This window comes from Brachionichthys hirsutus, chromosome 9 (genome assembly GCF_040956055.1).
Source record: "Brachionichthys hirsutus isolate HB-005 chromosome 9, CSIRO-AGI_Bhir_v1, whole genome shotgun sequence".
NCBI classification, from domain to species: domain Eukaryota; kingdom Metazoa; phylum Chordata; class Actinopteri; order Lophiiformes; family Brachionichthyidae; genus Brachionichthys; species Brachionichthys hirsutus.
In genome coordinates, this window is record NC_090905.1 from 7,431,949 (window position 1) to 7,449,043 (window position 17,095).

Below are 17,095 nucleotides of genomic sequence, written 5' to 3' on the forward strand. Positions count from 1 at the left end.
CATACACTCAAATACACAGAAATGTTCAGCAATAATTGTTAATATGCGCAACGTGATTAATATGTTTTTTGCACGACTACAGTTACGAAGCAGCCCGTCGTTACGATTAATCCGCCCAAAACCTCCAGGTAGCATTCTGTGCCCGTTTCTCATCCCGGCCTGCTCTCTGGGCAATCCTGCTGAGAGACCCGGTGCGTCCGAAAACCACTCCCTGCAGCAGACTGCAGCACGTCTGCGTGTTAATGCGTGTAAATGATATACATCCCTGGACACAGAGGGTGGGGAAACAGCGCAGTTGGTTTCAGTCCAACTCTGCAAATGTTCTGAGTTTGTCTACAGGCATCACGAAAAGGCCAAATTCATACAATATTTGATGATAATTTTGGCAAGAGCAGAGAGGCATGATTGGAAGTAAATATCTATTGTATTCCTATCAATTTTCCCATACATTGATCCTTCTCTCCTCCCCCTAGCAGCAGCAGGACTGGCGACCACCATCTTTCTATACGTTTATACATGTACATTTATATAATTCATTTATTTTGAAACATGTCGAGTTGCTACGTACGGTACCACTACCATTTCTTAAAGATGCTCATCACAGGAAACAGCCTAGGAACCACAGGAAGATCTAGACAGGCCGAACAAGACAGATAGGAGGCCTGCGGGAACATGCTCGAAGTGCTGCTCGATGCTCTTCAAAAGAAAAGGCCTTTAAATTAGAGGAGAGAGGAGGAGGAGGGGGAGGTAGGATAAGAAACAATCTTACAACAGAAAGGAAATGGCGCAGAGAGGAAAGCTTCCTTCAAGCCACCAGAGAAGTAATGTTTGTCCATTAATCCAATGTAACGGCTCCGTGTCTTGTCCTGTGGCGGCGTAGGTTATCGTTACAATCATTTTGTGATACCTTCATTGATGGGCTTTGTGAGAACAGTATTGTGGTGGCATCTAGCGGTTTTGCTCTGAGGGCAAAGGTCACGGTTAGGTGAAAGTTCAGGAGTAGCGTTTCAGTATTCAGCGGCGTACTCTGTACCATGGAGCCCTCTGCACAACAGGGTGAACTCCTTCACTATGTCCTTCACCCTCCTTTTATTCACCCGCTCTCTGCACACAGTAAAGAGGACAATTTTAAACAATCACGTTGTGTAAAAGTACAAAAGGTTGATGACCAAACGTCCCTCAGTGTACTCAGTGTACTCACCTGAGTATCTGATGTGAGAAGTTGTCTTTCTGTTCAGCTGTGACGCGTGACGATGGGAAGCCAGGAGGCTGCAGCGCCTCCTTCAACCACACAGTGAGCAGAGAGAAGCAATGCTTGTTCAGACTGAAAAGCACTTCTGCGAACTGGTCCATAAGGCTCCGAGATGCCCCGCCCCCAATGCCCTGAGACAACAAGCGGGGATTTAATTAAGACAAGCGAAATGATGTAACCTGTGTGGGCAATAAATGGTGGATGTTGCGTTCCTCACCTCAAGCACAGCCTGGATCAGCAACTTCCCATCCTCCTGCACCACTCTGGCCAACGGAGGGACATCTGAGCAGTGGGGTAACAGCTCAGTCTGCGGCACAAACATAGAGACAATCAGCATGTCCAAAGCATAACCGTGAAAATCCCTGTTAAATTTCACGTTTATTTTTGTGTGCTTACAAAAAAAAAGCATGTCGACTTGACTGTCGGCCCCTCGGGGAATTTCAGCGACAGAATGCCTGGAAGGGAACGAGGGAGTCAGAGACAAATGAGTTCATAGATGTGAAACATTTAGAGTTTGTACTTTGAACTGAGAGACTGGGACTGGCCCTAAAGGCCAAACAACACAGTGTAGAGGAGGGGGGTGGGGGGGGGGGGGGGGGGTCATGTAAACACCTTGAAAACTTACCACAGTGGAACACCGCTTTCACATCAAGAGTCTCAGACAAGAACAAATCTGGTTTCCGTTTGAGGGCCTAAGACGCAGATAAAGGCATTAAGCAAAGCACGTTCTGAACGGACCCACCCGATCGGCACCATTTCTCCATCCTGAACTACAGAAGATCCTTTAAAATATTACTATCATCACTACCCACTCAGCCTGGTAGCCGGATCTGACTTCAACACGGGACTGAGCACAGATCTGCCTACCAGGCCATCTGCTAAACAAACACTATATCCAGACTCGTACAGAGATCCTCCACTGCAGAACTCAGCAGGTACCAAGCGCACTGCAAAAACTCAAACTTGGAAATCATTGGGAAATTAAGCCAAACTGATGGTTTTTGCTGCTTGAAATTAATTATACTTGAAATATTACTTTTCCATGTTTTTGGGGTTGACTGGACTGAATATGCAACAGAAGTGTGTATAAGTAATCAACATGTGCAGATAAAGATAAATACAACTCATCTCATAATAATGAACTCATTTAGGATGGAGGAGAGGAGAGGGAGAAAGATGGAGGTCAAGATCTATCCAAAGATAGAAAACAAAGGAAGAAGAAAGAATGAACACGGAAGACAAAAATCTAAAACAGAAGAGCCATCAGCCAATTTGTCTGAACGGATTAATATTAGCCGAATATTAATTCACTTGGGCTTTGATTGGCTCTGGGCTGGAATGACTTCAGAAGAGGACTTGGCTCAGAGACTTACACCCGGGACCACGGTGCTGATACCGACTGTTACATCATCTCCCGAAGAGTGCTGCATCAGCTGAAATACTTAATCTGAAGCTCTGACTGTGCTGATGTTTTTGTGAAGCGTAAATGTGCCCTCGTGTTGACTTTACAGATAAGAGGCAAAGGATTATGTTTAATACAAGTGCTTAGAATTATGGATTTCCATACCGAGTATGTCAATGAGTGATTATCTTTCTAATCCAAACAGCCTTTTCAGCAGTGTGACAAATTAGCATGGTTATTCATAGGTGGATTACATGTCTTTCTCAGCATCTGTGGGAATTTCCTGACATCTTAGTTTCATGAAATCTTTCCATGTTTAAAAAAGAAAAACTGTAATTATACATGTTATAAATATAACACCACTAAAAAAGAGGCCATGCAAGATCTAAACATGTAAGACTAGACATAATCTGCAACAGGATTATCTGACCCTACATGAACCCTATCCTTTGTGTGGTGCGGTGACTGTTAGAATCAAAAGAATCAAACGTCTCTTTTCCCCCCCAAATATTCCTCTCATGCTTCATTCCTCTGCCTGGCCTATGTGATGGGACAGTTTAGGGTCCGGTAATAAAGGACAGAATGAGAGGAAGAGGAAGAGGAAGACAGAGAAACAGGGAGAAATTAGAAGAAAACAAAACAGAGAAAGAGAGAGAAACCCAAAGTGAATGAAATAAGAAACCAAAAACACACCTGAGCTTGGAGTTGCATAAATGAATCAACAATATCAGGATGATCCCTGGGTCCTAAAATATAATAAAGATGAAACTTAACAAATCATAAGAGAATAAGAATAATATACAAACAGCAACTGAATAGATTTGACAGTCATGTGGAAATAAAAGAGAACTAAAAATATTTCATTGAAATAATTCACATGTGAGTAAAAACGAAGGGGAGAAAGGGGAGGGGGGGAGGGGGGGGGCATATGAAGCTTTGACAGAGTCTTGGGAGAACAGACCAACCAAAAACAAAAAACAGGCAGAAGACAAAAACATGGGTCTGTTTGGAGAGAAACACAAAAGAAGTAACGAGAGAAAAATAACCAAAGTGGGTTTGGAGTGGGAACCCAGGCGGCACCTCTGTTACTGTTACAGTTTGGAGGAACCCCCCACTTTTACCTCCCTCCCATGAGGCACAGTGGGCATCAACATGATCACATGACATATGAAACAAATGCCTCAGGGGAGGAGGCTTCTCTCAGGGGTTAATCAAAGGCTCCAAAGGCGAACCTATAACGATCCGTATGAATCACGTGCACAGATTAGGATAGGTTCTCATACCACTACCTCCCTTATGATGGACACAGGCTACAGAACATTTTACAGGCATGACAGATTGTAAATGATGGACAATTAAACACACATTTCCTGTAGAAGCTTCTAAAGTGAAGAATTTACATTTAGAATCCTGACTGTCAAACATGGTTTATCTCCTGAACATCGATTTACTTCAACAGTAGTAAACAACCTATATACCCCCCCCCCCCCCCCCACTCCAGCCATCATCCACACACGACCCCTAAAGAGAAGACGGGTCTTATTCAGAGGGCTGTGTTGTGACTGTATCTTTTACATATACTATCAACTGAAAGACGCCTGCTTAAAAAAACAAAAGAAAGAAAAGAGTTTAGAGGCAGGAGGAGAAGCAGCCATTTCTTAACCAGGAAAAGCAGGAAAGTTGAGGAAAGGGGGGGGGGGGGGGGCAACATAAAGGAAAAGGGAAGTGCACACAGAGCTGGTTACGAGCACCGTAAACCTAAATCCAAAGATGGATGAAATAATATAACCTCAGTCAGACATCTAATGTCGAGTGAAAATCAGAAAATCAAAACCATTCCTGAGTTCAAACATCTTTTAAATGTTCATGCCAGCTAAACATGGAAACAATACATTCACAGAAATGAATTTAAAAAGACAAATTAAGTAGGGCAGAAAGTTATCAATGAGATATTTCGACAGAGCGAGAGCCAATGTTTAAAGGTTGACCGTCAGAACGGAGTCACACGACCTCGACTGAAGCATTTCATTATCTGAATTCTGAGTCACACTCCACTTACATTTGCAATGGGCAACAGGAAGTTATCACCATAATATCTGGGACATAATATTTTCTTCAACACATTGTCTTGTTCTATTTCTACAAATCCTTCCACTGTCAATCACTTTATTTAGGACCTTTGTGAAGTCAAATATCACCGTAATATTAAAAGGATGCAGAATTGATTAGACCAGACACGTCTGGCAGTCTTCACACTCTCGCCTCTGCTGGACCCCCTACCTTGTTGGAAGATAGAGAGTGTTACCGAGGTAACCAGCTCAAATAGAGCCTTGATGGGTGGGAAGTGGTCTGTCTCACTTGCAAAGATGTGCACCATCTGAAACAGCATGACTTCATATTAGTGGGCGTTTTCTTCGGTACGTGCATGCGCACGCGTTTGAACACGTACCTGTCGTGTGAGGTCAAGGGCTGAGGCCTGGGGAATTGTACTGTACATCTGCCCAAGCATCTCACTTAGCTGAGATACCATGGGAGCAAAGTCATGAAGCAGAGTCTTCACCGACTTCTCAAAGATGGCGCACACCGCCTGGGGGGGGGGGGGGCAGGAAGAGATTTGCTATACCCACATGCTGCTATTTAGTATTATGTGGAATACCTTCTGAAGAGGCAAAGACTCACCTCCACAACCTGCGAGTCATTGAGCCACTGACTGAGTACAGTCTGGATGAGAGCAAACACCTGCTGCAAAACCACCACCACCTGTAAAAAAAAACAACAACTCGCTTCAGTTAAAAACAGAAAATGGGAAATAATAAAGCAGCAGCAGCATTTGAGAATTACAACGCTCTCATGGATGCATGGCTATCGGCAGAATGATGAATGACTTTGGTCATGGTTTAGTGACAGATCAAAGATTTCCCCGTTGGCCACCCCCACCGGTCCATCTGAAAGTAGTTGATGCTTTGAGCAGTGAACGGGCGGATGAAAACATTTTACAGCTCGAAGCCTCGTCTCCACTGCATTGAACAAATCACAAGATGTAACACATTGGCATAGTGTTTAAATGGGACGTGACTGAGTTAATTCACTAATATCATCCATGGGTTCTGCTTCTTATTCAAAACACTTATAAGTGATGGTGTGTGTGTGTGTGTGTGTGTGTGCGTGTGCGTGTGCGTGTGTGAGACTGACTGGGTTTGGTCCAGGTGGAGGCGGTGCCGCTTTCACAGGCGGTACTGAGCCGTCTGCTGACTCGTCGTCCTGCTTGCTGATGTCAAGTGTAGTGAAGAGGTTGGACAGCAACCCCAAAATGTGGATGATCGCTAATTTATTGGAGGGATTGGGCTGAAAGAAGAAAAACAGAATCTGATTATTGTTGAGTTTTAAACACGGAAATCAGCCGTGTCAATTATTGTGATCGTTCATCCCCGACTCCCCCCACTAGGTGCCACTCTTTGTTCGGCTACAGACCCAGAACCTTCTTTCTTAGTCTGATGTAATGCTAATACATCACAAAGCTAGAAGGAAAACAAAACGAGATGGAACAAGCGGGACAGGAGAGACGAGACTCTTGTGTGACTGCGTGTGGGAGAATTATGAGAAAGGGAAAAGCTTCATCTCCCTTTATTCACCCCACCCAGTACGACAATCTGAAACCCCAGGCTCTATCCAGACACGACGTTTTCGCAGGACAATTTTATTTTTATTGCCTCATTGTGTAAGTGTGCATGACAAAGCATGACGTTTGTGTGTCTTTGTGTTCGCATAAGAAGAGAAAGGGTGTATTTTCTATTTCCATGCGAGTCACTAGCCTGTGGTGCAAAGTTAAAATCCAATCTGGTCCCGCAGAGAAATGTTCCACTGCAGTGACACCACACAGACACGAGGCCTGCTCCCGCTGGCCAGAGTCCAAACTGTTCACGCTTGTTTTGTGTACCGCTTAATGTCGGTCGGCGTATTCACCGTCTCATCTGCAAGCTTCTCCAGTTGTTGAATGTAAGGGGTGATCAGAGCGTGAAGATTCCTCAAGATGTCTTCCACGGGGAGCGCAGAGAGCAGGAAGCCAAGACCCTGCATCAGCCACATACACTGACTCGTCTGCAAGAAAAGATAGATGATCTCACATTTAGCTCGGGTGCAGGCAGTGAGCTTAATGCTGCACAGACTTTCACAAAACACAGCATGCAATTTGTTAGGTTACAGGCTGCAAACATGCGACATTTGTTCCCTATTTAAATGTCCTTATTCTGTTTCAAGTTAATACAAAATAAAGTAAACGTGAGACTGACCTTGTGGATCTGCTTTATAAGCACCTCCTAGAGAGAAAAGAGTGACATTTGAAGTCAATTAAAAGCATCAAACAAGGACAGCTATAACAAATAAATCGAAAATTTCAACAGAAATCATTTCAAAGAGTAAAAATATTATTTCTTAAAAGCAGAAAGTTTAAAAGAAAACAAAATCCTCAAATTAATTCTTGCCAGTTTTTCTGCAACAGCAAGTAAGTCTATACATATATGCACAAACCTGAGAGACTGCTACTATGTTGTTTGCGTAGGGTGGCAGGTCATATTTACACTCCCTACAGATTTTTTTGAGTGTAGAGACAGAAGAGACAGAAAGATCTGGGTTCCCTAAAGCCTGCAGCACCAGGGGCAAGACGCTGCTGAGCATCACCGGGTGGTCCGCCAGCCATTCAGCCAAAGCACCTGATCAGATGACAGTTCAAACGCTCAGTGAGAAACACCACCAGTGTCTCTGGGTCTTCCTGACCTGTGCCCAGGTCCTTTCAATGATCCCCGACTCACCGATAGTGAACATCACTGTGTCTGCTAGTTGGACGTTGTTGATGCTAATTCTGGGGATGAGTCCTATCAGACCTGGTATGACATCGGAGTAGTTCACGTCGATCGTCTCTGCTATGGACTGGAAGCCATACAGCAAGGCCTCTGTGTGCTGGAGGAGTATATGCATATACAAAGTTTAAACAACAAAATAACAATACAAAAACAAAACAATCAATCTTCTCTGGCCTAATTCATTCTCCTGAATTTGGAGACATGTTTGGCGATCGCGTGGCACAAATCATGCATCACACCCCTGTTCTCATTACATTAGCAGAGTCTGCTACGCATTTAATAAAAGCCCAAAATAATTCCCATTTTCTCTGTACACATTTGTGTGTGTGTGTGTCACTCACCTGCCATGATGTGGGTTGCTCTGTATTAGTCAACAGTCTCCCGAGTTTATCGTACAGGTTACTGAGCAGCTCTGCTCCCAGCATCTCATAAACGTACATGAGTGTGTCTGAGATATCCACCCTGAAGGCACAAACGCACGTTTTAGAGGGAAAAAGAAACTCGACGCTATCTGTTTATTTTTGGCTGCTTTTGCCCTCTGCCAATCCAGTAAGGGCCTGTAAAAGAACGGAACAACCATGTGCTAGCCAATCAACCTGTGGGTATTTTTAACATTTAGAAGGTTTCGTGTGACGCTACTTTGAGTTTCAGCTCATTACTGTCATTACTGCATTGTCTTTATGCGTAGTTTGCTGCTGGCGAATAGAACCATTTTCTCTCCTGGTGTATTTGAATAGGTTTTAGGCTAACGTGTGAATTTAAATAGCATTTTATTTCTCAAATTTCCAGGGTAGCCTATTACCGTCTTTGCAAATTGTTCTGCAGAGATTTAGAATGTTAGCTCTGGAAACAACAGATGAATCACCCTACTTTATGTTCCTGCAGGATGGATACGTTCATCACCGCAGTCCTAAACACAAATATGCATTTATATTAAATAGACACACACACACACCTGTAGATTCTGAATTGCTCTTTCTCATCAGAGGACCAGGATGCATATTCCTGGTCTGAAGGGAACTGTGCTTTGTGTAGCAGAACATCCACTAGCTGGAAATACACTGGCCTGTAGACCTGCAGATAAACTCCCTGCTTATCTGACTCGAATGACATTATTTCATCCTGAGGAAGGAGGAAGGAGGAACAAATATGTCATGGGACAGGAATTAGCATCCATTACTGTTCGCACAGCCTAATGAGCTAAAGAAATTACAATTTTAAGAAATCAAGTATGCTGGCTAGAGTGAAAGACAAAAAGCAAACGTTTTCAGACGTTTTCATTACTTTATAAAAGTAAAAGTACTTTTTGTGCTATCAATCGACCCTTTATTTTTCACCTTAACACGACATTACAGCAGCAGATAGGATCAAATGACGTCATCCTTACTTGTAGAGTGTACCAGAAGGTGAGTGTGAGCGAGCTGGTGGTCTCATTGACTGGGTAGTGGCCGGGGATGCCTGTACAAAACATGATCATGTTGACTAAAGCCAGGAAGCTCTGCCAGTGATCGACCTGCTCCAACAGAGTTCTGAAACGAGAGGAGAGCAGATGTGAAGAGGAAGAAGAGGAGATGTTATTTGGCAGCCCCCCCCATGGAGTTGATAGAGAAACAATTAGGTAGAGTTATGGTTCTCAAAGAAAATAGGCTATTTTGCACTGAAATACCGTTAAGTGATTGTTTTTTTGTCTTTCTTCAGTGGAACAGAGATTTTTTATGACATACAATCACACTTTACAGATTGTAAAGCACCTTTAAGAGAATGTGTTACATTCAATCAGGCTTTATAAATGGAGCTGAGTTAATGTGATAAAGTCTGTTCACAGATATCGGCCAGCTGAGAAAAGCCATCCCACACCTTGAGTGGTTTTCTCCCAGTGTAACCGCGATGCGACAGATTCCATGGCAGGTCTCCATGTCTCCATTCTGGACAGCCTCGCTGAGCTGCTCCTGGAGGGCGAGCGCTTGAGGAACCAGTTTCAGCAAAGTGTTCACGTACCTGCAACCCAAGAAAGTCAAATTCATTTGTATAGAAAGCTGATTCACGTAGCTGGATTGGTGTTATTCCTTGATCCTTATTTCACATCAAATCGTAATTCAAGTCAGTCCAACCTCTGACCCAGCACGCCCACCCTCTTAAAACCCACACATCTACCAGGGAACCAGAACATCTATTCAACGATCCTGCCGCTGTCAGTCGTTACTCAGCCTCCTTCCTGCTAGCTCAGCCATTTATAGCACACGAGCTTGGATCTGGTCGTGTGACAGCATCAGCCGACATCCTCCTGTCAGCCTTAATGACAGCAAGAGAAAGGGTGACATTTGCAGATGGCATGCATGTGTGTGTGTGTGTGCGCGTGTGTGTGTGCGTGTGTGTGTGTGCGTGCCACAAACCACCCATATAATGTGTGTCAGTCCCAGCAAGGACTCTGTGGTGTGCAGGAGGTGCGTCCAAAAAACATGAGTATTCATCGATGACACAGCGAGGCCTAATCAAGGGCTGAATGAATTATTGTTTCCATTATCAATTCATCTTTTGATTATTTGTACCCAACTCATCAACTACTAAGCCTTTCTTGCATAAGATGATAAAATACAGGAACAAAATCAACATTCTGGATTGATTATCTGTTGATCAAATAATGAACTAATTGAACGGCTGTAAGAACACTAATATAACCCCTTATTGAACCGTACCAGCCAGCCAAACAAAACCTGGAGAACAATATCTAGCATTGATACACATCCCCTGGTCTGCAGGTCCAATGCAGGCCCATCCAACACACACGGACTCGGCCCTCTGAAGCGCAGGACCCTGGCCTACCCATACCTGCGTGTGTGTATTGGCCAACATCCTGTGTTTTTGCCAGGCTCAGTAACCCTGCGAGAGCAACAGCAGGGCCGAATGTAATTTGCTCTGACTGAGTGACTATGTGTGTACAGATTGCACCCATGCACTCAGAAAATCATACATTTTTAACCAGGAGCTTTGCAAATGAAGGTCCTATACGCTCTGTGCTCCGTGTGTCTGTCCTGCTGTTACACACTTTCTGCCTCCTCCCCGACTCCTCCTGTTATCAAGACCCCTCGAATCCCCCCCCCCCACCTCTGATCCCCTCTGCAATTACTGCAACTCTCAGAGACAGGGGAAATGGGTTGCCTAGCAACAGGATGCAGCTGGACCAATAGCATCCCCCCCAAATGAGTTGACTGTAATGTGTTTAAACAGAGTGTGAGAACAGGAGACAGGGAGGAGGGTTTAGTACTGATGGCAAGAGAAGGGAAAGGGGAAAGGGAGAGCACAAAGAAATGGAGGCGCAGCGGAGGAGAAGATAAAACAGAACCGACAGAATAAAGACGTGGGTTATCATCTCCTAGAGAGGATGGAGAGAGAAGCTCTACTCCACGTTGTCGAATAAATGTACCTCTCAGAGGCACAAACATAAAAACTACAATAATGCAGGTCGTCAACTCACAACTCACAACGTCAAAGAAGACAGCAGCCAAGTGCGTCCTGTGAGACATGAGAGTAATGAGACCGTCTAGACGTTTGGGATGATATGAGACACACAAGAGGCTGTGATCAGTGGGACACGAAACAAGGAAGAATTTCAACAACAACAAAAACTGATGCCATCCAATCACATTCTGACATACAGCATCATCTATTAGGAGCTCAGCAACACCTGCTGAGGCTAGTCTGCCTGTAACCTGTAACCTGTAACCGGCTGAGGCTAGTCTACCTGTAACCTGTAACCTGTAACCGGCTGAGGCTAGTCTACCTGTAACCTGTAACCTGTAACCGGCTGAGGCTAGTCTGCCTGTAACCTGTAACCGGCTGAGGCTAGTCTGCCTGTAACCTGTAACCGGCTGAGGCTAGTCTACCTGTAACCTGTAACCTGTAACCGGCTGAGGCTAGTCTACCTGTAACCTGTAACCTGTAACCGGCTGAGGCTAGTCTACCTGTAACCTGTAACCTGTAACCGGCTGAGGCTAGTCTACCTGTAACCTGTAACCGGCTGAGGCTAGTCTACCTGTAACCTGTAACCGGCTGAGGCTAGTCTACCTGTAACCTGTAACCTGTAACCGGCTGAGGCTAGTCTACCTGTAACCTGTAACCGGCTGAGGCTAGTCTACCTGTAACCGGCTGAGGCTCTTGTACTCCTCACTGCGACACCCCCACCCTCCCCTTTCTCCAGAGGAGAGGCGATGGGTGCCTGGCGTGTCTGTATCAACCAAGGCATGATGACATCTCTACCCAGCGATGTAACCATAGCAACGCTAGCCAACCGGGAAATGTTGCTCTCCTGCCCTTGGCTGTCAACTTGCCCTGCATCTCTCGCTCTCTCTCTCTCTCTCTCGCTCTCTCAATATTTGCTGAGGTGTAATCTCTCCGGTCTAAACCACGGCAGCATTTCCGTTCATAGCTTTATCCAGCCCTTTGATGCCGCTGCCGTGCCGGTGCGAGTTCGTACACACCTCTGGGAGTCGGGCTGCGAGATGGCGTTGACTATTGCCTCCACCGCCGTGTCAAAGAGCTCTGGGTCAGGCAGGGCACCGAAGCAGTCATGCACCAGGCCTTCGCTCTCGCTGAGGGGCACATCCAGCAGCACCCAGGACGACAGGCAGCGCAGCACGCGAGCTTTCACCGCCCCGGGACTGTCCGTCCTGCGCAGGAGCTGCTGCAGTAGAGGACACACCGACCCCCACTCCCGGCCAAGGGCACCCCGAACCTAGAGGGAGGAGCATAATGAGGATGAGACCACTAGTGCATCTGCATAAGAAGTAAACTCATCTTAAGTTTCTGTGTATTGATGACGTTACTTTATAGCAACACTTTGCCATTTGGGAAATAAACAATATTATGTTGTCGTTGTTGTTTATTTAGCAATAAAAAGGCCAAACATCTCAATCATTTGTCTTTCAAGCAAACGGTTATATAAATTACTTTCCACTCCTTTGAGGAAGGGGAGGACAACACACCTGTCCTTTTCGGTACTGAGGCAGACGGCTGGTCTGGAACTCCTCGGGCAGGACGGTGAGCAGCTCCAGTAATGCCAAGCAGCGTGCCCGTCCATCCACCCCTCCCCCCTCCTCCTGAAACACCCGCACCATCTCCGTCACCGCGCCGGGCCAGGCCTCGGGCATTGTGTTGAGCGCGAGAGAGGCGAGGGCCACGCACAGCCGGGTGAGGACCATCTTGGAGCCGGAGGAGAAGCAAGCAATCTGGGAGAACAGCTGGGTCTTCAGAGACTCGTACTGGTCTGTCGGGATGTCTGACCAGTAGCGAGAGATCTTGGTGTGAAGCGCGCTGGCACCAAAATACTGAATCTCCGGCACCTGTGACATGATGTAATGTTTGCATGCGACACAAAATGCTTGTTTTTTTTTGGGTTTTTTTTTATGCGAGTCCATTTAAGTGTTGATGTGTAGACTCTACCTTGTCTGGGCTCAGGAGGGCCCAGCAGAACTGCCAGGCCTGAGGGGAGACCTGGGCCTGCATTAGCCACTTCTGGGCCAGATTCTTGTTCTCTATATTGGGATCATAGTACAGCTGGTGGAGCGCCTTGAAACACAGAAGAAAAACAAGAAAGCCAAAAGAGAAAGGTTGATAAAAAAAAAAGATCTCCACAAGAACTACCCTCCATGCATTCACGAAAGTGAGTGACAGAGATGACAGACCAGCGGAAAATAGAGAGCTGGTTTCTACGAGAAAACACCGACAGGTAAACTCGTAGACACCAGCTTGTGATCCTTTCTTTTACCCCTGAAGCACGCTCTCATCACTTCCTCCACCAGCAGTCATTCTCTCCTCTCCCCTTTTTGTTCGCAGCGTCCATCCCAGTTTTATTCCATCCCTCAGCTTCTCATCATCATTACAGTGCTTTTCCAAAATCCACATTTCTCCTCGTCCCCTTATCAGAGACATGAAGGCCGTCAAGGCTGGCTCTGCTGCCGTGCTGAAACACAATGATGCCCCTGCATAGTGTACAAAAACCTGAATACGGCTGTCTGGGTGTTAATGAGCAGCGAACGGTGCTGCATGTTCAAAGCTTTTTATAGCATTTACTAAAAAAGCAGGCTGTTTTTCTATGTGAACTGATTGATGTTGGAAAAAGCTACATGAAAGAACCATTGAAATATGAATGTGGCGTTTTGGTGAGACCTTGCCATTTCATTTCGTAAAAGCCGTCGCGATATTTGAGTTCAAAGGAACAGTTGATCATTGCTGCGGCTCACTGTGTGATTGGAAATGGCTCCCAAACTGCACCGTGTCTGACATTCCTGTTTGTATTAGACACAAAACGGTCTTCTAATTTTGCGGCTTTAATCTTCTCGTAAAAAAAAAAATCAATACCTTCCCCATGGCTGTAAATCCTATCAGGCATTTAGAAATTATCTCAAATAACTAACTGTAATTACCTACTATTAATTAGGATTAAAAAAGAAATAAACAAAAACATACATATGTCTAAAGACAGTAGTGTTTCCGTTCAGTTGAAGCTATTTGCATCCATGGATAGCGGCAACCAGCCTGATCCACCTGGCTGCACCTGAGCGGCGTTAGCCCCCTTGTTATCCCGAAGTACTTTACCGTTCAAAGGTTTGGGGTCGCCCAGGTCAACTCCATAGCTTCTCTAACCAGCTAAACTGTTTTCAGCTCTGCTAACATGCTTGCACATGGTTTTCTAGTCGTCCTTTAGCCTTCTGACGCAATGAGCAAACACATTGCACCATTAGAACACCGGAGTGTTGCTGGAAACGGGCCTCTGTGCACCGATGTAGGTGTTGCACCAAAAACCAGACATTTGCAGCCAGAATATTCATTTACCACATTAGCAAGGCTAGAGGCTATTTCTGATGAGTTTAAGGTCATCTTCATTGAAGAACTGTGCTTTTCTTTCAAAAATAAGGGACTTTCTAAGTGACCCCAAACTTTTGAACGGTAGCGTATAAACAAACACATTTTATCCCAGAGGTCAGATATATACCTCCAGAAAATTGTTGACCAAGTTTTTGTGTGAGGACATTTGTTGAATACATAAATAACCCCTTTATAACGAAAGCTTGACCTGTCCTCTAGCGCCACCATCAGTTCAAATTTTAGAATTCGTTAATTATTAGAATTTATCTCGAAGAAAATAAAATATCAAAACTGAGGATGTAGAAGTCTCAAAATCCTAAAAGTCCAAGTGTACTAAATATGATAGACTGGGCTTTATTAATTAATTAAGTATCATTTATAATCACAGACTTCATAAACTGGCGGCATTGAACATCTACCAAATAACTGAACACACAGCTAATGGAATCTCTTTGCCGTAGGGTTGCTGTGTGATGGGAAGGCAGTGCTGATGCTGTGCAGGAGGAACCATCACAACTAACCATCATGACGCCGCACTGTAATTGTGAGAACAGAGAACATGCAAAGGAATGATTAATGGAGCAATGAATAAAAGTTTAAGACAGAGTGTGCGCGGGTGGTTGTTGAGAGCACACAGCCAAGAAAGGAATTAAGAATTAAATGTTGCCAGAAGTGATAAAGGCGCATTAACAGCAAACACACCTGTGTGTCAGGTGTCTTATTGAGAAACCCTGGGTTAGAGATAAACAATCTCATTTACCACAACATAATACTAAAAGCTGATCACCTGCAGTCACTGAATCAAAGGATACATAAAACCATCTCTGAGGCAAGAATGTGGGAATGAACAGAGATGAGTAAACAGTGACTCTAGATGGGGCTAAGGGAAGGCAGTATATGTACCCATTCATTGTACACAAAGATGGGGACATTGTTTTACAGACCAATGATGGAACAATGAGATCTCCTCTAGGACGGACACACACACACACACACAGATGTTGTAAATAGTGTTCATTTAAATTCTAAAGAACCCTATATTCCTTTTTAATTCATTAAATGAACAGCGTTGAGTGTGAATTACATATATAATCGAGCACAACCTTATCATTCCATCACATCACACAGAAAGAAGTTAAATACGTATCAAAACATTCTAAATACAGTATCCAAGCGTAGCTGAATCTTTAAAGAAACAACATCTCCTCAGTTGCTGCGTTGCTACGAAAGAGCTCATGACATTCATGGCAAATGATGCTCTAAATGCCATTTGTCATGTTTCATTAGTTCATGAGATTACTGAAGGCGCTGTACCTCTCAGAGAAGGAGAGCTGTACCCGGATCAGAAAATGTACCGCGAACCAGAATCCAACAATAACAAGGTTAATACAATATCGTGCAGCTCCGAAAAGCAGATCTGTTAAACGCACAGTGAAACTGCATCATACACTAGATTCACACGCACATGTTATTTGAATAATTTTTGAATCCACTGCAATAACATTTGCCCACCGGGAGCATCTCCCGTTGCAGATAATGACATTGTACTGTAAGTACTGTATGTACTGTATGTACTGTATGTACTGTATATCTGATTACGTGCTTTCTGGCTCCATTTTGGGAGGGACGGTTTCCATTCAAACGTAGCAGACATGCTTTCCTAACTGAAAATGACTGTGGATACGCCATTATAAATATGTTAATACATCACCATAAAATATTTACGACTCCCAATGACCACGCCAAAATTATAACAGAGCAGCGCCGCCTTCAGCTGCGGCCACAAAGCATCAACAGATTTATCCGAAGACCGTTTGACATTCTTCTTCCCCTTTTGCCCCACAAGAACGTGCTTTTCTCCCTCAAACCCGCTTCTAATCATTTCCGTCGCATCGTCAATCTCTGCCCCCCCCCCCCCCCCAATCCATCTCTTCACATCGACTTGGCTTTTTGCACAAGAGAAGCGATCTTTCTCTCCATCCTGCCCATTGTCTTCCCCACCCGGCTGGAAAGCAGCCACATAAACACACTCACACATTCATATATCCAAATCCAGCAGATACAACAAGCACAAACATTCAGCACCAGCACGAATGACGAACAATTTGTGGGCTGGAATCTGTAAAAATGTTCTCCTTTAATGTTTTTTTTTTTTTTTTTACTGAACAATTATTAATGACCGATTTAAAAACATAAAAATGCATGCGTTTGATTCCAGGATGCATTCAGTACTATTTAATTTGTTTTATTCTGTTTATTCTTTATGCTGTTAAAGCTCACCTTCTCCACGTTGTCCACGGTGAAGTCCAGGGCGGCCGGCGTGCTCGCTATCCTCCCCGGAGTCTCCATATCCCCGCTGAGATGGAGCTGTCAAGTGATTCAAGACGATCAACAAAACAAAAAAAAAAACCCCATTCAGGAGCTGGCGGGCCTCGTTAGACTTCCCTTCGCGCACAGAGACGTTAGGATTTAAAGAATCATTTCGACAGTAGCAAAATTGCAACGTGTAAGACGGCTCTAGCTGCGCAGCATCACATTCTGGAGGCAAGGATGACAAGATAAGCTAAGCTAAGCTAGCCGTTAGCTCGCTTGAGAGCAAGCTAGCTGCCGCTAACCTACAATACAGCAAAATACTATAGCAGCGGCTAACAACACGAGCTAACGAGAGCGATGCATGCAACTTGACGCTCCTCCGGTGTGAAATTCAACCAACGACAC

The 17,095-nt window shown here is 44.7% G+C and overlaps 1 protein-coding gene across 1 annotated transcript; it reads right to left on the bottom strand.

The window, feature by feature from the left end:
* Positions 1 to 723: 723 nt before the first annotated feature.
* On the bottom strand, positions 724 to 16,726 carry ipo13b (importin 13b). The gene is made up of 22 exons (XM_068743270.1): positions 16,658 to 16,726; positions 12,953 to 13,078; positions 12,496 to 12,852; positions 11,992 to 12,245; positions 9,371 to 9,511; positions 8,901 to 9,042; positions 8,469 to 8,635; positions 7,855 to 7,975; positions 7,463 to 7,610; positions 7,182 to 7,363; positions 6,944 to 6,970; positions 6,618 to 6,752; positions 5,847 to 5,999; positions 5,334 to 5,414; positions 5,104 to 5,241; positions 4,935 to 5,031; positions 3,348 to 3,400; positions 1,878 to 1,944; positions 1,649 to 1,707; positions 1,470 to 1,559; positions 1,202 to 1,383; positions 724 to 1,104 (listed from the first exon to the last, which is right to left on the bottom strand). Exons 1-22 carry the CDS (start codon positions 16,724 to 16,726, stop codon positions 1,008 to 1,010), a joined length of 2,886 nt encoding a protein of 961 aa, XP_068599371.1. The 3' UTR covers positions 724 to 1,007.
* Positions 16,727 to 17,095: the final 369 nt, after the last annotated feature.

Coding starts and splice junctions, on each gene's coding strand:
- ipo13b (XM_068743270.1), bottom strand. CDS start 16,726: ATGGAGACTCCGGGGAGGATAGCGAGCACGCCGGCCGCCCTGGACTTC. Junction 5,415..5,846: donor CTCCACCTGGACCAAACCCA/GTCAGTCTCACA, acceptor TTTTTTTTACAG/GTGGTGGTGGTTTTGCAGCA. Junction 5,242..5,333: donor ATGACTCGCAGGTTGTGGAG/GTGAGTCTTTGC, acceptor CCCCCCCCCCAG/GCGGTGTGCGCCATCTTTGA.